The sequence below is a fragment of the Pyxicephalus adspersus genome, chromosome W (genome assembly GCF_032062135.1).
Source record: "Pyxicephalus adspersus chromosome W, UCB_Pads_2.0, whole genome shotgun sequence".
Taxonomy (NCBI): Eukaryota; Metazoa; Chordata; class Amphibia; order Anura; family Pyxicephalidae; genus Pyxicephalus; species Pyxicephalus adspersus.
In genome coordinates, this window is record NC_092870.1 from 12,612,867 (window position 1) to 12,638,594 (window position 25,728).

Consider the following 25,728-nt stretch of genomic DNA (forward strand, 5'->3'; position numbering starts at 1 on the left):
TCCATATCAAGGTTTGGAGTATTTCAATATATATATATATATATATATACACATACACATACATACATATAAAGATATATATAAAGATATATATAGCTTATTAAAACTCAGTGTGATGTAACCCCTATGTGCGTGTCAACTGTTCTATTAGTTCAAAATATTTCCAGAGAAGGATCCTCATTCCGGTAAGTTTTTCTTTTTAGGTTTATATTTGTTTCATACATGTGTATATATATCTGTATGTATGCATTTATGTGAGTGCATAATATATTATAGGAAGAAATAGTCAGAAATAGGCAATAAGGATTTTTTAGGACATATTGCTTAACATGATTCAAATTGAAAAGATTGCCTTCTTCCTATGATTTCTGATGTCTTGGGCTTGTCGCCAAGCAACATTCATGGATGATATTGCTTCTGGTTAAAGGAGGAAACCCCCTTTATGTGCTTCCACTACCAAGCTGAGGTAAGTGAATATATAGTTGGGCAAGGTCTAACATGCAATTCAAACTGAATAAACACCCTGAAAGGCTGGAAAAGCAAGAACATATGTTTGGCTCAAAGTGTACAAACCAGCATGTTAGTCCATAATTCAGAAAAGAAACATAACAAAAGTATATTAACCTCCCTAGAGGTAACCCCGAATGTGACTCGGGCTAGAAAAAAGTTGCTAAAAGTGGTAACCCCGCTCGGGGTAGAGTTAGTAAATACAGCGCTTACCTGATCCGCCGGCATCCTGCGCCGTCCAGCGCCGCAATATCCGTCTTCTTTCTTCTTCCTGCATCCGATGAATCACTGGGGAGTTCCCGGTGACATCAGTGCATGTGTATGTCCCGGCCGGGCGGGGAAATTCAAAATCTATTTGTATTGCATTCAATACAAAATAACTTTAATAACTGTATTGAATGCAATACATTGGATTTTTATGTGTAAAGGGGTACATTGTTTTCAAGAACATTTATTTTACAGTATAATATAATAGTATGAGTATAATGTGTATTTTTTTTTAAATTTAAAAATTTTTTTTTTTTTTCAATATATAGATTTTTTTTAATTTATTCAAATTATTGTTTTTAAATGATTTTGTGTTTCAAACTTTATTATACTCATACCAATATATTATACTGTAAGATAAATTTTCATGAAAAACAATGTACCGCTTTTAGACATATAAAACCGGAAAGAAATGAACCGCTAGGGAGGTTAATATGAAATAATATGCGCGTACCTAAGCGCAACACCGGCTACATGCAGGTATTAATGTGCATACAGCAGGCATACGTGCAAATGAGTGGCGTGGGCACGTTTTTCAGTAGGGGGGAGTAAACCAGGAAGTTTCATACCTGCATTATCATCATGCTGCGCCCATTGTTTGAAGAGAGGGACCTGCGCTTCATTATTCAGGTAAGTGATTTTTTTAAAAAGTTTTAGCGAAGGGGCAGGGAGGGGGATTATTTCTAGTACAATAAGTATACATTTTTGTCCATGTTTGCACATTTAAATGTTTTTATGCATCATGCATGTTTGCACATTTAAATGTGTTTTTATGTGCTTCTCATATTTCTCAGCCTAAGAACTCACCATCTTTAATCCTTCACATGTCCTAAACCCTTTTTTGTAACTACTTGAAATGTTGAGGATCCTACTACCGGTAGCTACTACTCAACCACATTTCTTGAAGGTTGTTGCTGTTTAAAAATAGTAATAGTATACCCACATATATCTACACACAATCTTAACAAACAGTTTACATTTGCAACAGAAAATATATAAATCAGTCAATGAATTAGTTCTCCCTTTTTTTCTTTTTAACGGGTGTTTGGTTGTTGTCAAAATAACTCACGTTTTGTTTCTTTTTCTTTAGACAATGATTAGGCAGAGATATGACCAACAGAGGTCAAATCGCAAAGAGGCTGGCAGACAGGCTGTGGACCCCTGCAGGTACGCGTCCAACTGTGGCACAGATCCAGCATGTTTGGAGTGACCTAAAGCGAAGCAGACCGGATTTGGTACGCAAAGTGGGGGACCGCATCCTGTCTGGTAAGTTTTGCATTTTGTCTTCTCTGGTTAAGAAGCAAATTATATATATATATACAAATTATACAACGGCCACACAGGCGACTGGCCATCCCCCAGGATGTGGAGGAGCCAGTCAGGGAGGAGGAGACTGAGGAGGAGGAGCCATCTCTGGAGGAGGAGCCCGCTGCCCAACATCTGCAGCCAGAGTCCTCCGATGAAGGAGAGGAGGCGGCCGAGGCCGAGGAGATTGCCTTTTAGCACTGTGCAATTTAAGAACTAGCTGTATATTATACTGTTACATTTGGTCAGTACTTACCTCTCATTTTTTTGGTCTCCTTCTGCAAACACACCAAGTTCCACATCGAGGGAAGCAGCCAGCCCTCCTGAGGAGCTTCCGAGCCCCCCACCACCACCGCCACCCCAACCCCAGCGACATGGCAGACATCCTCCTGGTAAGTTTATATTTTCATTTGTTTGGTTTTTAAAAGGACAGTACTTTTAAAAAAATGCTTGGACCAAACTCTTCCGGGTAATATATTATTTGTTTTTTCCTCACCTGCCAGGAAGTAGACCGGATAGCCTGTATTGGCTGCACCGGAGGGTGTCTGAATCCCTATAAATTTGTCTCTGCAATTCAGTGCGTGCGCCGGGTTAAGGATTTTGCTTGCTGTTGTCATGGAGCCCAATTTGGAAGTGGACTTGCTCTTTGCCACTGCTGTTGTGACATTAAATACAACTCTGGTTGTCACTGCAGAAGAAGAGCAGCAACAACAGCAACCAGAGGAGCAAGCTCATGCTTCACGACAGCTCCGGGAACCACGCATCTTCTTGGAGCATAGACGCCTTGAAAGTTTGCGTGACCAGGATGTCAAAAGGCGTTTCCACCTGTCTCCCCAGGTCATCCATGACCTGGTATACCTTGCTGGAAGATAAAATTGCTCCAAAAACCAAGAGAAGCCAGGCAGTGCCAGGAATGACCAGGCTCTTGGCCACTCTGTATATTTTAGGAAGGTGTTCCTTTCAAACCTCCTCGGCCTTAATTTGTGGACTAAGCCAGCCTACAGTTTCCAGGGGTTTTACGAAGGTCATCAATGCCATTGTGGACCTTGTCCCACTATATATTCACTACCCTCAAACAGCTCAGGAGTGGAGGAAGGTAAAGGTGGATTTCTTCAGGCGAGCGGGATTTCAGAATGTTTTGGGGGCCATTGACTGCACCCATGTGGCCATTCGGGCCCCTAAATAGCAGGAAATCTCATTTCGTAACCGGAAGCGATATCATTCACTGAATGTACAAATAGTCTGTGATGCCAACAGGAGAATCATGAGTGCACGCACAGGTTTCCCAGGATCATGCCATGATGCCTATATCCTGCGTCAGACAGCCCTCCACCAGAAATTCATCTCGGGAGAAATGCCTGAGGACTGGTTAATAGGTATTGTATAATGTCGTTACTGTAATACAACTAACAGTAGTCAAATCCTAAAGACACCTATTATGTTGCTAAGTCCCTTTGCATTGTCAGAATGCCAGGCTATGACCTATATTGTATATATGTCATATTTTGTGCTAACATCTAATTTACCAAATAGTTCATAAATATTGTACAACATTGGGAGCATGGGGGAAGAACTAACTTTCAGATATTCCCGGAAGCCCTAGTATAATTACTATTTTCACAGTACTTTAGTGTGGTAGTCAGTAGTAACAATGTCTCCTAACAACCAAAAAGCAATAAAGTGACCGAAGAGCACAACCCTTAGCAACCTTCGTAAAAAAAACTCTAGTGTTACACTGCATTCACAGAACACTTACTATAACAAGAACTAATATGTATTCTGTTTGTCTTTTTGCAGCTGACAAAGGATACGGGCAGCTTCCATGGCTTATGACACCTGTGCGTCACCCCCGGTCTGAAGCAGAGCATAATTACAACAAGGCTCTGCAAAAAAGCCGGGGGATTGTGGAGCAAACCATCGGGCTGCTTGGCGCCCCCCGGTGGTGAGCTCCTATATGCACCATGGAAAGCTGCCCGAGTCATCATGGCATGCTGGGTGCTGCATAACCTGTGCATACACCATGGTGATACCTGGGACATTCCAGAGGAACTCGAGCCAGAGGTGCATCAACATCCTGCCTCTGGCTCCCAAAGCACAGCAGAGGGACGTCGAGTCAGAGATGAACTTATTGCTAATGTCTTTGCGCGTGAGTATTTACATATGTTTACAATGCATGTATTACATATTTCAGCACATCATGTTTGGGTTACAAACCAACCTAGGAGTTGAAGTCATAGCAAGCACACTTTATTCGTTTGGGAAATGAAATAGCAGACATATTTGTGTTAGAGCTGGACCTTTATGTGACACTTTACATAAACACATTGCCAAACTAGGGCAGAGTGCAATTTAGTTTAGAATTGGGCAAGTATTGCTTATGCAGCCAGAAAAGAATGAAAAATACAATCCAGCAGCATGTAGTTACAACTAAAGCATCATTAACACATCCTAATAATGTAATCTATTTCTTTACAGGGCGATAACATCCCTCTGCTGTGCTGCCTCTGGAATGTCACATCACAGACTACCGTACATTCGTGGATGATATTGCTTCCGGTTAAAGGAGAAATCCACCTTTATGTTCCTCCACTCCCAAGCTGATGTGAGGAAGTGACTATATAGTGGGCCAAGGTCTAAAATGGCATTGAAACCTTCATAAACACCCAGGAAACTGTATACTGGCTCATTGCACAAATAAAGGCGACGTGGTTTGAAAGGACACCCTTCCTAAAATATATAGAGAGTCCAGGAGCCTCGTCATTCTTGGCACAGCCTAACTTTTCTTGGTTTTTGCTGCAATTTTCCCTTCCAGAAAGATGTACAGGTCGTGGATGACCTTGCAGGACAGGCATAAACGCCTTTTCACATTCTGGTCATTGGTTTGAGCAAAGCAATAAAATATGTTTGGCACTAAGTTAAATTGTCCTTGGCATTTTTCGATACAAAGTGACTAATACGATTAGAGTCATATAAACACATAAATAAAGCATACTATCTGGTATGTAAGAGTGCTTGACCCTGCTTGTGAGCTTGGCAATCAATGTGCTTTGATGTTGTGCTTAACAACCTGGACCTCCTTCCATCACCATCAGGTGTGTTAGAATGAGTATGCAACTCAGCTAGACAACTAATTCACAATCAGTTTGGACATAAAGTGGAAGTGTGTTTGTATACAATAGTGCTAAGATCAGGCAGCACAGCACAATGACAACAAACCTATAACACAACTACAAATGAACAGAGGAGTTGTGTGGCAGCAAATCAATATGAGTGCAAATGTCAGAGTAATAAATATGTACATAATACATTCAAAAAACCAATATGTGACTTTGAAAATGGGACAAAGGGAAACAGGGGGTTCAAGTAGTAGTTTGGAGTGGAAACCATGCAGACATTTGTCATGAATATTAGTTTAAAAAAAAAATGACAAAACATTGCAGAACATTTGCTAAACAACAGAAACTGTCATTACAAACCAGGCACAAAAACATTGCAGCAACAGATGAAACTGACAATAATGAGGATTACAAAGTCACATCAATGCACCTGTAAAGGACTGTAAATAAGCACAGAACAGAGAGCAGGTGCGCGCTAATTAATTGCTATGATCTCACCATTGACAGCTTAACAGATCCTCCCTAATCGTGCAGCTGAAAACTAATCGCCTTAACTGGCAGATTCACCACCCCTATTTCTCATTTATCAAGGCAGGAATCCGGCTGGCAAGTGAAGGCGCGTGTACTAGCACTCGGCTCTGGCCCGCGGAAAACCGCCTCGTATGTTGGCGTGTAAATACGCGCATCTCCTTGATGAATCAGAGCCATAGTCTCAATACAACCCTATATAAGAAAAGAAACCGCAGAAAACACAATTTTACACGCCTGTAGCGCACACCCAGATCCATTGAAAAAAAGTATCCCTTTTAGTCAATACTATAGACTAAAACGCAACTTTACAGACACTAAGGACTTCGAATTTGAAGCGAAAGCCTTAAAGCAAAGACTGCTAGCACGGGGCTACAGCACAAATTTACTAAGGAAGGCCTATCAAAAAGCCAAAAGCTGTGAACACTTATCTTTAATTACTCAAACCAAACTCAACAGAAGTACCAGTCAGGGTGATCACCACCTTCAATAATCAATATAAAGCAGTCTCAAACATTCTGACAAAGCATTGGCACATCCTTACATCTGTTCCAAAAACGTCCAAGTTTATACAACCACACCAAAGCATAACTTATAGGAAACATTCTAACCCCAATTAGTTATTTCGGTACACAGCACAATTTTGACAGCTCTGTAATTTCCCTCTCAGCCCTGTAGAGAATTATCCCCAATCCTCGAGGTGGGGACACTGATAAACTATTATTACAGACTCAATCGAAATGGATATTCACTTTAATAGCCCTGACGCCACCTGGATTGAATGACATGTTGTCCTTCAAACCATTTTTATAAGCATAAATCAAAAATACTACACTATATCCAAAATTAAAGTCCTTAGTCCTATACAAACTCATCAAATCTATATTACTTTACAGATTTTTTAATATATTGCACTGCTAAAATGTCCTTAATGTCATCTAGTAACATTTGATCTCAATTAAACTTTTTGGTTACCTTTTAATATATCTAACTCTTAATATATCTGTTGTTATTATATATAGGTAAACATTGTGACGTTTATACAAGTGTATACATTTCTGTACTAATTACCACCCATATAAAACAATGAGATGATGATAAGGGGGTAATAATGTTTATATGTTTGACTTCACTGTAACAAATTCTCTGTCAGATGTAATTTATGTTCTGCTCTATGAAACATTTGTATTTACTTTGTATATTTTTGTACCAAAAACTGACAACTTTTAAGTAGTTCTGTCCTAACACTTGATTAATCTTAGCTTACATAGTAAATGATGAATTAAACTGTGTTGACGTTAACAACAACCTCAACCAACACGATTGTTGCAAAATTTATTTTTCATTATTATGAAATCGAATTTATTTTAACTATCTTAATCAAATTTCCCCTCCTGATCTGGCCCTACGAGGGTCAGGAGTGCCCTAATTTATGTGCGCTATCAGGTTTGGCAGCACGGGATTCGTCCTGTGCTTGCCAGTCCCCCATCTCTTGTTTGGGCATGTAAGGACATTTCCTTCATTTGCCTAGGACCTGCACTGGCAGGGAATTCCTTCTCCACACACAGCGATAGGGAGGGAACTTGCAAGTCTACACTCCCCTAAGGGAGGAGGATATTTTAAATATCACCTCCTTTTTCTTCATGTAAAGTCCTAACTAAGCGAAATCTTGTGCACTTCCAAACCAAACTCAGGGCGGATGCCAGCGGTTGATCTGGCCTCAAATATACCTGCGCATGCGCGGGCCTTTGCAGCAAATGCACAGCCTTCCAATCAAGGACGCCAGCTTAACTGCTTAAAAAGACAAGGTGTCTGCAAGGCCTGCCCTTTTATCAGCTGGCTGCAAACATCTCGTCCATACCACTATTCACCAACGGTAAAAGTAAGTTGCTTTCTAAGATGGTGTCTGGGGATAGGCAAGCAGCTGACCAGGAGCTCAACAATACACAGTACAGAAATACCAGGGAATCCAGAAACAAGCCGGAAGTCAAACACAGGAGATCAGTCCACCAAAGGAGTGGGGTCACAGGCAAAGGTCGGTTCAGGCAGAGTTCAAGCAGATTGTCAGGAACAGGCGAAGATCAGCAACAGAAAAATTCTCAGAATCTCTCAGCACAGATAAGTCCAGCTAAACGCTAGAACAGGCACTGGTGACTGGGAGCAGAGAGGCTTTAAAATCCCAGGAACCAATAGCAGCGCAGGCCTGAGTCAAGAGCTGATCAGCCTCTAGAAATCCCCCTCTAGAATCCCCTTCAGCTGTGCACAGCCTAACAAAGGATGGCATAAATCCATCAGACTGAACGGCTAAAGGGAAGCAGGGGCTGCCGCTATCTTAGTTCTCCTGGCTGCTGCAAATGACATCTCCGGACAGAACAGTGTTTTATATTGCAATGGCACACAGCACGGAGTCGTCGGACAAATGCTCCCCTAACAGTACTCTAATATGAATATGTCTTATCACCATTTACATTGAATATACTATTATCCCTTTCAGATTCAAGAATTTGAAATCATATGAAAATCTATTGTACACTGAACCATCCATATAATGCATATATTCTTATAGTCCTAAAAAATCAGGTAACCCTCCTTTGAAAGTTCAGTATTTAATATTCTGAGTTTTTAGGCCTCAATAAAGAGTTTATATATTTTTGCCATTTTCAAATTCACCTTATAGGTTCTAATATACTACAACTTCAAGACGAAGTCTAACCAGTGTGAAATTATTTCTCACAATAAAAAGACCTTCTTTTTCTTTTTCACCACATTCAACTCAAAGCAAGTAATGAATTACTATTGATATTGTTTATACACAATTTGTTAAATGTCAAACCAGATATTAGTGTCTATCACCACTCTATACAGTTACATTATTAAATTTTCCGTTTTCTCAGTTCTTGGCCGCATGTTGGTCTCAATATTCCCCGAGGAAGCCACTGTGCAAAACGCGTCGGGAATGAGACTCTAACCTATCACTAATGCTTGAATATAAGTTGAATGGTTTTGATAATTGAGCTTCATGATCTAGATGTAAGAAGCTCAATAGCGTTGTTTATAAAATTAACAGTGCCTATGTGAATATAACCAATATTGGATAGCAATTCTGTTTTAATTTCCTTTGTAGTATTTGAAGTAAAGTAGTTTATGTTCCTAACAGTATCAATTTGTCATAAAAAGCCACTTTCACTTTCTCCTGTATATTTATCTTATATAAACAGATTAACTCTTTCCTTCCTTTTTTTTCCCATGTTTGAGTTTTCTCGTTGCCCACGCCATTAGCGCAGCTCCTTTTGCAACAGCAATGTCCTCAACATACCATTTCATGTTTGTATAGAATCCTTTTGGCAGATCCTAATGGTGCACCCCCACTTTTTTTTGCTAATGGGAGATGGATCGTTCTTTTACTTCAGAGGGAGAAGTCGTTCTTATTGACACTCTACATCGCTTGATTGCAGGACACAGGAAAAAATATTGTACTATCTTATCCAGGTGGTATCACTGTCCACCAACACTGTGCTGGCAATGCCCTACTCATGGGGAAACCATGCTGCATGATGGGATTGTTCAGCCAAGACAATGCCATGCCAAGGTATCAGTACCTAATGAACTGACTCGGATATTGCTTTCTATGTTTCCTGAATCTTTTGAAACAGTAAGTATTCTTAGACATTTTCTAACTGTGGCGCAAACCAATATACCAAGACGTGGGCCCTCCCCAACCCAACCTCCCTTTAATAATGGCTGCAGGAATTGGAGTACATACAACATATAGAGGAGCTGGTGGCTGATGTGGACGATTGTAACAAGAGCTACCTTGGCTGATTGGATAATGTTTAAGCAATCACATTCTTTTCATGAATTATTGCATTTTATAATGCCATCAGATTTTTTTTTAGTTGAGGACAAATTTGGTGCCCCCCCCAATAAATGTTTTTGTGGATCACTTAGTGGAGTTTTTAGTGTTGAGGTATTGGTATAATTTAGTGTATAGTATAAGAATTGGGTGAAATGTCTTAAAATTGGGTAAAAGAATCTTTGAGTTATAAAATTTAGCCTCAAGTGAGGAACATTCTTTGGCCTTCTTGCAGGGCTCCCAGGACAAGTCCCTTATTCTCCGAAGGAGAGAGACAATCTGACTCTGCATTAACTGCATTTGGTCCTCCAGTTTCACAAAAAGCAAGAGACAAGCTACTTCTATCCAAAATCTAAAGGATTAACGTGATCAAGTAATGTACACAAATATACTTCAACTCATGAACCTTGATAGAGCTTCCCGTTAAGAACACCAGGACTCCTCTTAGAAGGAATCCTTTCCGGGTTTGGGTAAGGTAAACCATATCTTAGTCCCAAGGTTAAATGTAGCTGGCACGGACTCATGTGTTTCTATGGTAGTCTCCTTAACTCAGCATCAACTGGTTTCCAAACTCTCTTTGTAGGCCAGGTCTATCGGCTACAACATTATAGGAGTCAATAAACACATGTAAACAACACTATGCATTCGCCCAAGAGAATAGCAGTTTGATTGACCATTTGTAAAAAGGCATCAGGTGTTTATTACTGACTCATAAAATGAAAACCACCATGTTCACTCAATAGGAATTACCAAGGTGTAATTAATGTTAGCAGGCTAGGAAATCCATGTGTGGGAATATGAAATAAAGATTTATTCAAGCGGCTTTGGTTTGTTTGGTCTAGATCGCCTCCTCATCTTCTGTGCTGCCTTCTTGTAAGGGTTGCAACCAATAATCTAAAATACGTGTATATACCCCCCTCCTCCTCCCACCTTAAATTTTAAGCTCTATTGACCAGAGTCTCTCTATTGTACAGTGCTATATAATATGTTGGCACCCTGTAAAAGGTAAATACAGAGTTAAGTACAGAAGCAATTTTGTCATGCTCCATTCATTAAAAAGAAAAAAAGTCTGGCAGTCCTCAAAAAAAAGGTTATGGAGACTAAATTTTTCAATCAATAGTTCAAAAGCCAATGCTAGGTAAAGTGACAATGTTCCTGCAGATGGCCATCCCTAATTATGCTCACCAGCAAGTGCCCCTTTGCAAATACCCGAGGCCCTTTTAGCTAGGTGCACCACCCACCCATCTGTTTTTGGGTGGTTACTAGAGTTTGGTCACAATACAGGGGCTGCCACCCGACTACAATTTCTTCCCACCCGGCTTAAAAAAATGTCTGGGTTGAGCACTGTACCCTATACTACCCTTTCACTTTCAAGTGGGGGAGCATGCGACCTGCTGTCTTGTGACTGTTGATGAAGTGATGTCAACATGACTAATAGTTCCAACTCTAGAAAAGGGAGCAGATTAATATAAAAGAAATTGGGGGTCCCATGTATAGAAATTCTACACATACACAAGGTGAACATAACTAAAAGCTCCAGTGGTGATAATTGAAAAAAATACACGGGTGGTTTCGCACTCGCTGGGGGACAGATCAGAGAAAGAGGATGGCAGGATACTGGAGGATGCCGATGGGACCAGATAAGGCTTTATTTTTTTTTTTTTTTTTACCAAAATTCCCACAGAACAAACAGACAGGGAAGGAATTCTTGAATATATATATATATATATATATACATATATCTTTGGGGATGTGACTTAGGTAGTATAGACCTTTCACAGCAGCCCAGAGAACCACTGTGACATACAACACACCCATAGTACAAAACAGTCCATTCACAAGATTTCCAGAAAAGGCTTTTTTTTTTTTTGTTTATTAAGAGGATTTGTATTTCTGATGGGTTCATCCACTTGTCTGCTTAGCTGCCAGTCTCTTGTCTCTTTCCTCAGCAATAGTAAGACGGATACCTTTGCCACGTGGCAAGGAAATCCATGGCTTGTTACCCTGCAAGTTAAATTCAATAAGTGTTACAAAGACATGATTAACATTTCACCCCACAACATATATGCACATGTCAAGGATTACACAAATTGTAAAGGTTTTTGTTTAATAATTTAAGCTTTTTATTTTATATTTAAAGTCAATTGGGATATTGACTCATTCAGTAGATCTAAAGTGAACCACATACATCATGAACAGCAAGTCTTATTCATAAATGACACACAAACTTGGACACAAGCCCTTTCACTTCTGCAGCTACTAAAGCATTTCTCAGCAAGAAGCACTGAAGTCAAACTTTAATCACTCCCAACGTCCTCTTCTCATCACCACAGCAGCTTTTAGTTTTCTTAGTTCAACTGCACTGGTCACTACTAGGTGGTTTTTTTTTTTTTTTTTTTTTGAAGCAACCCCTCAAACACAGCAAATGCAACCTTACTGCTAGTGTGAAAAAATGTTTTTTCCCCCCCATTTGATTCATCCACAAACTGAGCCCAGCATGTCCCACGCAGGCTCATCCTCCTCGTTTACGATGCTCACTGTTCTGTCCCGTGCTGCCATTTTCTTTTCTCCAGGCGATTGCTCACGTCGCCCGACTTTGCACTGCACAGGCATGAGATTTTTTTTTTTTTTTTTTTGCTTTAATTTTTAGGAAAAGTGCCAATCTCACTGCACATGTGAGACTGAGCACTTTTTTTTACATTATAGGAAAGCCCCTGAATGCATTACCCATGTCAGGCATTCACAGAAGGAGCAGGCCACATCTGTGACAAATATCCCAGGAGGCTGCAGATTAGCCCCTTTAGTCTATCAGGATGCCAGTAAAGACAGAAATGGAGGGGCAGGGGTCCTCCCTCAAAAATATAGAAAAAAGTTAGTTTTTTTTATATACAAGGGGAGTAAGTATAATATATATATATATATATATATATATAAAAAATTTTAAAATGTGGTGATGCTTTAAGAGCATTGTGCATGTGATGGCAGATAGGGACAGGATAGCCAGTGTCCCCACTCAAAACTGCCCATGTTTTTTTTGTAAATAAAACTCCACTCTGAAATTTATTCACCAGTATGTGTGTGTAATGTCGTCATCAGCAGCACAGTGTGAAATGCTGAAAGTCAGACTACTTCCCTACAACTCACTGTGTTCAAACCCTCAGATCTACTAAACCATTGCTTGCAACATCTTGAAACTGGCAACCTACATTTCTTTAAAGAATTTCCAGATATGGGAGGTAACAAGTATAACAACTTGTGAAAATTTGGGTTGCTGTTTCAAATGCAAGTGCATCTAGAAGTCCAAAATGTAAAATGCAAATTAGGGACCCCTGGGGCCACTTTCATAGCATTGGGGTGGGGCCCCTAGGCTCTTTACCTACCTTTCACAAAACTGTCATACTATGCTACCCTGTCTGTATCTGTTCTTTAACTCTTTGTCTACCCCAGCCTGCTCCCGGTATAGAAACTAGTCTCATACTGCCCCCTAGAGACAAGTGGACAAATACACATTACAGCAGTGGCCTTGTAGGCAGTATTCACCCTAGATACATTGTTTCAGGCCAATCAAATAAGTTATAAAAAGCAACAATTTGCTACACTGCCTACCCTTCTTCCTACTACCTCCTACTTCTCCCTACAGCATCCCTGAGGCTCCCTGATCTTTGAGAGTCTAGATATATGTGTACAAAATGTAATGTGGCGCTGTACAACCCTGTTTTCAAAATGTCCACACATTAATGAAATTCTAAAAGATGCTTTCCCCACTTTGTTATAATACACTAAAAGGTGACCGTGGAATAATTAGTAACAAGGAAATGTCACAAATAAGAAATAACAAAATTTGCTAAGATAAGTTGGCCTGGAGCACTTGCAAGCCACTAAATAAATTGGTGGTTAAAAGGTTAAACCCCAATTTCTCTGCAATGGGGAGCTGTAGGAAACTTTTGTTTTGATGCAGTTTTTATGTTCTAATGATACCATAGTGATGTAATTTTAGAGAAAGGTAACTTATGTTTTCAATTTCTTACACCTTCCCATTTCAGAGGGTTCAAGTGTTTGAAAATGTAGGTACAGTGCCCTGTTACACATTACTGACCACTTCTGTTTTTTGCACCCCACCATTTTAGGGAAACTAATTCAAAGAGCGGACGACAGGGTTACATAGTATGACAGTAAAAGATTTATGACAGGTAAGCATCTATTTAGGGGCCCCACCCCAAAGTGGCCTCGGGGGTACTCAATTTGCATTTTCAATTAATGACTTCTAGGCACACTTGCTTTTGCAACAGCAACTCCAATGTTTAATTTTCATAAATTGTTAAATTGTGATCCCCATAGCTTGAAATTCTTCTCGGATTGTGGTTACTACCAACTACGAGGGTTCCCATTGCACCCTAAAAGTATCAAGACATTACAACATACGGTTTAGGAGATCTGAAAGTTTGTACAGAGTTTTAGGACTGCAGAATTAAATGCAGTAACACACATGCTTATTATAGAGCTGCCGAGGTTGTCATTACATGCAGCCTCTCCGGCAGGTTTTTTTCATAGAAGCCACAGCAAGCGTTAAAGAATTGGGGGTGGGACAGCCCGTGTCCCTGATCCCATCAAAGCTGTGCTGTTCTCCCTCTCCCACCTCTCAGCAGCAGCTCAAATCTTCTGAACACGATCATAGCTGGCAACAGAGAAGCCCCTGTAGTCTGTTGAGGATTAGAGCTATATTAAACAGGATTTATATAGCGCCAACATATTACACAGCGCTGTACATTTAATAGGGGTTGCAAAATGACAGAGGCACAGGAGGAGGAAAGGAACCTGGCCCAGAAGAGATTACAATCTGGACAGTTTCACACAATAGGAGGGGGGATATGGAATGGTGGGTAAGTAGTGAGGGTTTTAGGAGATAGAAGGAAGGTGAGGTTTTGAGTGACCTTTTAACCCCCTTAGGCATATTCCCGTGTGGCTCAGGGTAAAAAAAAAAAACAACAAACAAAAAAAAAAAAAAAACACTGCAGAAAGCAGTAACCCTGTGCCACACACAGGGTAGCTAAAAAAAAACCCACAAAAAATAAAGACTTACCTGGTCTCGTAGGCATCCTCCGGTGCCCTGCCCGTCGGATCTCATCCTTGGGCCACATCCTCTTCGTCCAATGGTCAGCCGACGAGTGCACCGACATTTCGCGGGATTTGCAGGTGACGTCCGTGCGTGCGGGAGGCGTGGCGGTAAATTAAAATTATTTTGTATTGGATTCAATACAAAATAACTGTATTGAATTCAATACAAAGTAATATCTTGGTGAGTTATGGCTAAGAATTACAGGCCTACAGTGTAAAATAAATTTCCATGCAAAACAATGTACCACTTTTGAAGTAAAAATACGGACAGAATTAGAACATCAGGGGGGTTAAATGAGCAAGCCGAATAGGACGAGGAAGACCATTCCAAAAAGAGTCAGGGGCAGCTCTAGAAAAACTGTTAAGAGCTGGGCGCTCCGTCCAACAGCAAGGAGCTGGTGAGAAAGATGCATTTAACATTATCTAGGTTTGGGAATTGGCTGCTTAAGCCCAAGCATTAGTTCCATTACTCCCCAGAAAAAAAAAAAAAAGAGCTACAACAGAGCATGCAGAGAAAGCAGTTGAGGGTGTGTGGATTGAAGAGTATTAACTTTCTTGGGATGGATGGGACCGTTGATATTGGCATTTGCCCTGAATAGTCTTTGTGACACCAAGTAAAAACCATGCCTTGTTAACACTTCTAAGCCTTATTTTTATGTAAACACTGCTAAGAAACTCTCACCAAGAAAGAACACAGAATAGTCCAAAATCTTCACTTTTTACATTATATGAAGTCAAAGTTGAGTAGTCTGATCCACCCAGCTAACGCTGCCAGTTAACTCTATAGAAAAACCATTTTGGCAACAAAACTGATACAGGAAGTAACACTACATCATGCTGAACACAGAGGGGGAGTGGAGGATCCGGCCAACTAAAAGATTTAATATACTGGCTATGCTGTACACACCTAACTTATTCAGCATATGAAGTTAGAGTTACCCATGACTGCCAACAGAGGTTTAATGGGAGGACTTCTACCGGAAGATAAAGTGCACCTGTCACTACCCAAAACATACCTGCAGATCTACAATGCCTGCACATAGACAAATTTGGACAAGCACTGCATTAGCACTAGTGGGTGTATACATAGAGTTTTTGTTAAAAAAAAGAAAAAAAAAATTATCTATAGTTGAGATCATTTGTGATCTTGTCCAGGTTAGCAGCAGCGCAACTTCTATAGCTAGAAATCAACCCCTCCGTACAGCACCCCTCAAAGCTCTCCACCCTTACCAATAAGTCACAGTAAACACTGCAAATACAATTAGGGATCTGTGTGGGCAGCCTCTTGTCTGCTTTAGTTTTGAATTCCCATGCAGGACAATGGAAACGGAATATCCACTTGAAACAAGTCAAACGCAGACGAAATAGTCAACCACCTTTCTGAATGACTCTCAGAAGCCCAAAATCCAACACTGCAAGGTGTACTGAATCTTGTACCTGCCCTACACAACAAGCCGCACAAGCTCATGAAAGCCGCCTTTGTATTAGAACTCACAAAAATAAAAAAAACACAGATGCCCATTAGGACAAGCGATTACTTACTTTGCCAATGACAAAAATGTTGGAAAGCCTAGTGGCAAAGCTGTTGCCGTTGGCATCCTTGACGTGGACCACATCAAACGAGCCTGGGTGTCTCTCCCTGTTGGTGATGACACCAATTCGACCCAAGTTGGCACCTCCAGTCACCATGCAGAGGTTACCTAGACAGAAGGTTGGCAGTTAATATATAATTGAAGCGCCAAGTTCTTCAATTTCAGAATGATTCGTTTAAACTGTAAACCTTTCACTGGAGTATTTTAGCAAACAAGCATTTTACATTAGAAGCAGTCATGCCAAGTCTGGGCACCCATGGCCCCAACTAAACCAAACACCCCCCCCCCCCCCCTAGATCTAATCTGCACAGCCCCATGGCCTATTGGTCCAGTAGTGCAGACACTAAATGTTCCATAAGAATTAAGTAAATTAGCAAACATCTTTGCATTCCTAGTAGCCATATGACTACAATGTTGCTCTCTGCAGGCCCAGGTTTGCAGGTGGGTGGCACGAAGCTGTACCAGGTTATATTGAATGCTTTTTGCCTTCAAGTTCAAGATTGCAGCCAGAACTGAGGTACTAAGCAGAAGGGCACATTTGTCTTTCTAAATGAGGCAGGCTGTCAGTCACCATGGCACTACATCAGTTTAAAAGAACTGATGTTTAAAGACCCACTTACCAGTATCAAACTTGATGAAATCAGTAATCTTGCCAGTTTCCAAGTCAATCTGAACGGTATCATTGACCTTGATCAATGGATCTGGGTATCGGATGGTACGGGCATCATGGGTCACCAGATGAGGGATTCCTTTTGTTCCAACCCAAGTTTTCCTCACTTTGCACAGTTTGTACTAAAGACAAAATATAACTTTTTATTTATTTATTTTTTTTTAAAATCTTTGGCAGTCTACAAACTCTTTCCCCAGCCACATACTAAAAATTAACACTTCATTCAAAGTTCCAAATACACAGCTCAAAAAAAAAAAAAAAAAAAAAGTTTCTCACTTGCCAAGCATTTTTCACTATATTTAGTGTATTTTAGGTCTGCTGAATCCAGAAATTGCATCAGTTTCATTGAATTGGCTCTAGTTCTTGTGGTACAGGAATCAGAATAGACGATTTTACCAACAAAAGTTAACACAGCATATTACTATCAATCTTTTTTAACACTGATGTTTTGCATTTTATATTAAATGTAGCACTAATTTTCATAAAACTTTCATTTCATAAATTTTCTTTCTTTACAGAAATTTTTTTAAGCTGGGTGGTGGGAAGCTGTAGACAAGTGGTCAAAAAGGGAGTGTGGCAAAACACGGCAAATTTAGTGCTCCGAGTTTTTGGCATGGGTAATCAGTAACCTCTTATTGTTTCAGTGTTCTACCTTCTCCCAATTATTTGTTACAACTTTGTAATGCCTGCTCCGTTAGTATATCCAATTTTTCTATTCTATGTATTTTGCCACAACTGTCCTATGTCATGTATTGTGACCCAACTTACTAGTGTTCTAAGTTTAAGGAGTGTAATCCTTTGTAGTAGTGTAATAGTATAATGAATGTAGGAGGAGGAGACACGCGCTGCAGCCAGGAGGAGAGCCAGGAGAAGCCGACACCCGTACCCCCGCGATCTCATAAGCAGGCTGGATCAGCCTGCTTATGGGATCGCTGGGGTATGCGTGTCGGCTTCTCCTCGCTCAGAGGAGGAGGAGACACGCGCTGCAGCCGGGAGGAAAGCGAGGAGAAGAAGAAGCCCACAGCATCGCGGGATCGCGGTATCGGGTGAGTATGATTTTTTGGCACAGGGTGATCAGAAGGGGATACATTGTGTCAATGTATCCCCTTCTAATCACTCTGTGTCAATGTATCCCCTTCTGATCACTCTGTCAATGTATCCCCTTCTGATCACTCTGTCAATGTATCCCCTTCTGATCACTCTGTGTCAGAGTGATTAGAAGGCGATACATTGACACAGAGTGATTTTTTAGTATTTTGTTCAGAATCTTTTTTTTCTAGGTTTTTCTCCTTTAAAATTGGGTGCGTCTTATAGGCCGGAGCGTCTTATAGTCCGAAAAATACGGTAATTAATAAAAAAAAAAAAAAAAAAAAAAAAAAAAAAAACTGTCTGAAGTTTATCCACAGTGTGTAATGATGTCATCGGCAGCTCAATGTGATCGCTATGTGAGTGTAAAAGCTGCTTGTCATATTCTGCAGCCTAACAACTCGCCGTGTTGAAACCTTCAGATCTCCTGAAGCAATGGTCGAATCGACTTTCAAATTTTTTAAGTACACGTGGGGGCATAGAAAAACTGTAGGTGCAAGTGGGGGACACTTGTGGCTTAAGCCTTCAAAAAATTTTAGAAGTGGACAGGACTGTGTAAACAGATCAGGGAAGACCATTTTGATGGGCTGAGTTTTTTTTAAGTTCTAATGATGCTGTAGTAATGAATTTGTGTCCCCCCCACTTGCACCTATATTTTCAGTTTTGTACCCCCCACCTCAGAGAAATTGGGGTTCAAAGAAGAGAAGCAGATAGGGTAGTTTGATAGGCATAGATTTGTGACAGGTGGTATGCATTTAGAAGACCCACCCCAATGCTCCTTGCTATGTTAGTGGCCCCAGGGTTCCCAATTTGCATTATCAATTTAGGACTCCTAGTTGCACTTTCCTCTGAAACAGCAACCCCAAAGTTAAATTGTCATTACTATTTACATTTTTGACTCCCATATCTTGAAATTCTTTAGAACAGGGGGCTGAAATTGTGGTAACTAGCTCGTGCTATCAGATAGGGGCGGAGCTGCCTGTTTCTCACTCCATGAAGGCTGAACTGTGTACTGAGCTCCCCGCCCACCTCTTATCACAGCAGCAATCCTCTGGACGACAGCTGAGCACAGAGCAGCCTCACTGAGATACGTGCAGAGGATTAGAGCTGCCGAGGAGAGGTGGGCGGTGGGGAGACAGCAGCCAGGTGGAGCAACCGGCTAAAACCCTCTGGGGAGAACTATGGAGTTCGTCAAGTTGTTTAAATGACCCCAATGTATTTTGCTACATTTGTAGTGAATATTCTCAACAAAAACAGAAGAAACATTACAGAATTTGTGAAACAAGCATATCTTGCATTTTTTGGTAATAAACTGGGGGACCAAGATAAGGTTAGGGCTCACCATATGGTATGCAAAACTTGTGTAGAGTGTCTAAGTCAGTTGAAAAATGGAAAACTGAAAAGTTTGAAATTTAGTGTACCTTTGGTATGGCGAGAGCCCAAAAATCATCATAATGATTGTTATTTTTGTGTTGTGAATGTAAAAGGTTTCAATCGTTACAAGAAAAACAAGTGGGAGTACCCTGATTTAGAATCAGCAAGACAACCTGTGCTGCACGGTGCTGATGTTCCCATACCAGTGTTCAGTACACTTCCTGATATTCCTGTATCCGACATGGAGGATATACAGGGTTTGGAGTGTAATCCAGGAGTTAGCAGTGGAAGTGAATATGAAGTGAATATGTTTCATCAAACCAGCAGTTCTTCCAAGAAGAGCTCAATGATTTCATACGTGACCTAAGTGTCAAAACAAGCATCTGAACTTTTATCATCCAGGCTAAAAGAAAAGAACTGTCTGAGACCGGAAGTTAAAATAACGATTTATAGGACAAGAGAGGTGACACTCCGACCATATTTCAGTAAAGATGGACACTGTACTGTTGTAACATCTCTGGACTACTAGCCCATATGGGAGGACCAGAATACCGAGCAGAAGACTGGCGGCTTTTCATACACAGTTCCACTAGAACTTTGAAATCTGTTTTACTGCATAATGGTAACTGGTATGCATCAATTCCAATTGTCACTCAACAAAACTTAAAGAATATGAAAATGTCAAAGTGGTCTTACAAAAGCTTTGCCATAATGAAACACCAATGCTCCATATGTGTTGATTTAAAATGGTGAACTTTCTACTTGGACAGCAAAGTGCAGTGTTCTCCCCAGAAATTTTTTTCAGCCGAGTGGTAGGAAGCTGTAACCGGGTGGTAAAAAAGGGATTATCTACTAGAACCCCTGTTTGGACATATTTCTGTAAGTTACAGGTCTACAATTTAAAAAAAAAAAAATTCATGAAAAACAGTGGATCACTTTTGGTACAGAAATCTAGACCTCAGTGTAACACTCAGGTGGTTAAAGGACCCCAGATTTGGAAACTGACAAATGATTCAAATTTCACAAGTTACATGACTGATACAGAAGCTTCTACCTGGCACAGCTATGTCATGGTTGTCAATAACTTCTTGGGTAACCATAAAGCATGAGCATAAAGGTACACTATCTCCATAGCCATTTGCAAACATTTCCAGAAAACCTTGGTGATTTCAGTGAGGAACAAGGGGAGAGGTCCCATCAAGATATAAAGGTGATGGAAGAAAGGCATCAGGGCAAATGGGATAGACACATGATGGCAGACTACTGCTGGAGCCTTCAATATGGTTATTCTCCTGATCAGCAGCATAAAAGGAAATCATACAAACGCAATGACCTTTTTGTAATTAGTTCTGTAAATATACTGAATATAGAATATATTGACATTAAGTATTTCAAAAATGTAATTTTGTATATGTAGGCATATCTAAGACTAATTTTGCTTAATTGTCATGTTTCATTAGTTTTCTATGAGGTTATTATTGATGTAATTATTTAAAAAAAACTAGAGCCAATCTAGCAAAACCAATACCATTATTTGGAATCTGTGCGTCAAACATAACCGAAAATGACTAATGTGTTGGCAAGAAAATGTTTGTTGACCAGCGTTATCATCAAGTATTTATATAGTGCCGACATATCATGCAGCGCTGTACTAAGTCTTTGGTCATGTCACTTATTTTATCTATACTCATAAGATGTCAACATCCAGGCTGGAAAACATTCATATCTGGATCACTATGCAGAGTGTGGTAATCAATATCATCAGTTTATGGTTGACAGATAAAATTGTATAAACACATAATTTTATCCAGCCTGACAGCATTCACCAGGAAGACAAATATTCAACTGGGATTTTACCATGCACGCTGCATGCACAGTCTGCTGCAGGAAGCAGCATGCTACATTTTCAGTCTGATTTTTCTACAGCTAACCTGTTCAATATTTTTACTTCGATACTGGTGTAACAAAAAAACAGCTCCTAAAAAAAGATGCTTTGAAGAACCATACACACTTTGCTATACAACCCGATGCTTACCTTGGACTCCTCAGCTGTGATTCGGTGCACAGCAAATCGACCCTTGGTATCATAAACTAGACGGAAGTATTCACCAGTTTTTTCAATGGCGATGACATCTTTGAAGATATAGATCGTTGTATATTAGCCACACAATTCATAAGCAACTGACTTTAATAAACATTTTATTTTAAAGCTGAAAAATACTACACCCAATAAGAACTGCATTGAGCCAAGTATATGGGATTATAGCACTGTATAATGGGGCAAGGCAAAGAGTAATTAAGGCAGGTAGTACATGAAACTGTTTATACAAAATCAAACTGCAGTCAGGTGGCGAATGCTGCAACCTAAAAAAAAACAAAAAAAACAAAAAAAACAAAAAAAAAAAAAACAGTCCCATAGAGTTCAGAGCACAGTTTTAAGACAAAACTGGCAACTTCTAAAAACTCTTCAAATAAAACTAAATTCCGAGCAAGAAGGGAACAGTTGTACTAAAGGAAGAAGGTCAATGGAGCATATTATGAAAAAAAAACAAAAAGAGTAGAGGCTGCATGTCAGTCCGTACGTCCAAAAATATCAGCAGTTATCTGCAAATTTGTGCTTTCCCATACCTAGAACTATGATCTATTTCTCTTACGTTCTGTGCCTCTCTAGTAGTCTAAGAATGCTAATAAAGCAGAAATAAATTCTACCTTACATAAAAGGGTTCTCTACCCTTTTATCCAAAGTAAACATTTTGGTGATGGGTCCACTTTAAATCATAGGACCAATGGGGAGATTAAAGAAGTTGAAAGGGATGCAGTGACACAATGAGAAAATTTCCTAATTGAATTTTTATACTTCCGAGTGTACCATCATTGGTGGGAAGTTCAGTTTATCCATTTGCTGCCCTATGTTCAACAGGCATTATGCAGCTTTACTTTAACATAGCCGGGTTTAGGAGCTATCATTGGGCAACAAGAGGGCAGCACAACAATGAAGTTATCCACCAGATTAAATCTATTATCGAAAAGTAAACTTCAATACAAAATTGAAGAGCTCTGAACCTCCCTGGCGGTCTGAATAATAAGTATTTTTAAATGTCAAAATGGTACATATTTTAAATTTCCCACCTGGTCCCGCCTCACAGCCGCAAAGTCTGCTCGTGCAGGGGAAGCAGATGCTGCGGGCATTGCTGGAGGACGCCACGGGTATCACTGGAGGACCAGATAAGACTTGAAACTTCCTAGCAAGTCCACCCCGAGTGTGGCTCCAGGTTAACTCTTGGTATGGATACTTTTGGTACTCGCATTTACCACTAGGAAGGTTAAACAGATCAGATCACCAGTCACTTACCCATGAATCCAGCTGGGTATGTAATATCTGTGCGGACCTTGCCGTCAATCTTAATGAAACGCTGCATGCAAATCTTCTTCACCTCATCGCCGGTCAGAGCATACTTCAGCCGGTTCCTCAGAAAGATGATCAGAGGCAGACATTCCCTAAGCTTATGGGGACCAGTGGATGGACGAGGGGCCTGAAAGACAAAGCCAGGTCACATGAGCAATGCCATCCAAAGGAGAAGACTCAGGTGTTACATTTTCAGCAACAAATTTCTATAAGCTGTCCAAAAACTTGATTTGCAATACTAAGCTCTGTATTCTGAGCCAGGTCAAGAACCTAAAAGTTTGAAAATGTTGGTGATTGGGTTTAGGTTTACTTATTACTTTAATATGCCAATATGAAACCTACTATAAAAATCAAAATATCTGGATTAAACAAAGAAACGGGTTTTGTTTTGGCTAGAAGATCATATTGTGAATTTTACAAAACATTGATAACAGTTTACAAGCCCTAAATATCAGAAAAGCACCCTGTCTGATTTCCCATGTTGGGAATGGAAGTGTAGACAGATATGACCAAATTTATATTTTGTCAAAGATAGTTCTGTTTCTTCACTTTGAAGGGAGATTGATGGCTTTAAAAGGCTCGTTACCCAATGCGTTCCACACTTCCTCAGGGGTATTAAAAGGACAGATAGCCTAATGAAGCTTAAATTTGCTTGTCAAATATATTACGTTCTGTTGAAACAGCATATAGGTAGTCAGTGAAAATTAAGTGCCTCCTATATATCCATTTGCCAAGAAGCCCTCAAGTACTTCCCATTACATGGCAACTGTCTGCCAACTGCACCATCACCATGACCCATTTCCTCCCATCCTAACAGATCAAAGTGTGCACCATCACATGTCCAATTGTATCCATCAGATACTCACAAAGACACCAGTCAGCTTATCCAGCATCCAGTGCTTGGGAGCAGCAACACGCTTCAAGTGTTTTTTGGGTCCACGAGCCTGAGAAGTGGGGAAGACAAAAAAACACGACAGATCATATATTTAGTACAAAACTCAAACAGCATTAGGCTACCACCAACAGTAGTCACAGCTAGGACTTTTTCCATGAGAATGACATTTCATATATAAATGCAATGTCGTTAGATCTAGGCAAAGGTTAAAATTTTCCTATGGAGATTTCAATTCACTAAGAGGGGAGGGATATATACATAATTGTTTAAAGGATCGGTGTACATTAAAGCAAACCTGAAGTAAAATTTTTACCCAACATAAAAGTGAAGACAACCTTTTAATAGGTGGAGGGTGGTTTAAATACAGAATGGAAGCACAGAGCCTTCTGGGATACATACGTCATGCATCCCAGGAGGCTTCTGGCTGCTCCTCCTGCACATGAGTTTGGCACACCACCACCCCCCCCACAAGCTTTATCACCCGATCTTGCACCTGCATAGTGCGAGAGTGGATAATGTAGGCAGAAGGGAAAACCACTAAGGCGGTGCTCGTGAAGGTGAGTTTTTTTTTTTAGTTTACTTCCACTTAACTATCCTCCATCACCCTTCTACCAAGGGTCAGTACTTACCCAACTCCTAGGACCACACCCACTATTGCTTACACTGGGTGCCTGAGAAGTGCAGCCCTATTGACTTCTATGTGCAGTTTGCAGGTAAGGCAGAAGAGAAAAAAGTATGGCTGTACCATACACGTAAGAGGTAAACAATCACCAGACCATACACTAAGATCATGGTAAATATTTGAGGATGGTGGTTTTGATAAAGTCAGCAAAGGTGGAGAGAGAGGAAGACTTAGATAGAAGTAAAGGAATATATCAGAAGAGGAACACCAATATTGTTTTAACTCTTTTATACACCATGAGCAAACACATTAAAGAGGAAAAAAAACAAAAACAAAACATACCCTTCAATCCCGTAGCACAGTCGATCGGTCCAGAGATTTCTTCCATCGAGTCCCATGTCGTCCCAGCATCCATCTCTGTGCCGGTGCGCCGCAGTCTTCACTTCTTACTACGTCACCCAACCCAGGCGAAAGACCGGGTGACGTAGGTTAGAAAAAAAACATGCCGATCTCACTGTGCATGCGTGAGATCAGCAATTTTTTCCATTTTCACAAAAATGCTCCTTCTGCACATGCAGCAGAAGGAGCACCTAAGAGTCTCCCGGGATGCCTGACGTAGGTATCCCGGGCAGTGCAGCACCCTATATATAAAAAAAAATTTGCTTTAATCCATGCACAGAATCACCAAGATAAGATATGTTATAAACAACCTCAGTGCTCACCAAGATCATAATATCTAGCATTGTAATAAAAAGACATAACACAACAGAGCTAATACATTACGACTTAATACCACACAGACTGGACAAGCCCAGGGATTTTGTACACACAATGCAATACACAAGCGAATATAGAATACCACAACCACCCCTCAATACTTTGTACCCTAGACTTAGCTCAGCCCTGGACTCACACCACCCGGCAAACATCTTCCCAAGCAGCCGAGGCCTAGTGTCCCCCACCTTACACATCAAGGACAGGGGGACACACAACAAAGCCGGTTACACATGAGTGGGTCCGTACCACATGCCTGCAAAACTGACAGACACGAATGGACTGCCACCACAGAGGATGAAGCCGGATTAGTATCGCATTAAAATAGAGCTGAAACCTCACCATGGCTGCGTCTGCAACAGAAAAGACCTCCCAATTCCGGCACAGCAGGGATAAGCGTTTAGTTCGAGCGGGCGGCCAGAGAGAAGGTATTTCCGGGAGCTAAGAATGCTGCAGAGGCTCCTGCTGGCCGGAGGAAGAAATGCGCCACCGGTGTGCTACACAAATACCGCATACATACATATTATCATTATGATGATAATTATAATAATTATTGTTTTGTTCCAGCTGTAAAATGACCCATGTGCATCTGCCTACTATATTGCATTAAGGCAGCCA

The 25,728-nt window shown here is 40.5% G+C and overlaps 1 protein-coding gene across 1 annotated transcript; it reads right to left on the reverse strand.

Moving 5' to 3' along the window:
• Positions 1-11,419: 11,419 nt before the first annotated feature.
• Positions 11,420-25,551, reverse strand: LOC140342844 (small ribosomal subunit protein eS4). The gene is made up of 7 exons (XM_072429216.1): positions 25,453-25,551; positions 23,686-23,763; positions 22,766-22,946; positions 21,449-21,546; positions 16,904-17,075; positions 16,234-16,391; positions 11,420-11,580 (listed from the first exon to the last, which is right to left on the reverse strand). The coding sequence occupies exons 1-7, from the start codon at positions 25,453-25,455 to the stop codon at positions 11,479-11,481; spliced, it is 792 nt and encodes a 263-aa protein (XP_072285317.1). The 5' UTR covers positions 25,456-25,551; the 3' UTR covers positions 11,420-11,478.
• Positions 25,552-25,728: the final 177 nt, after the last annotated feature.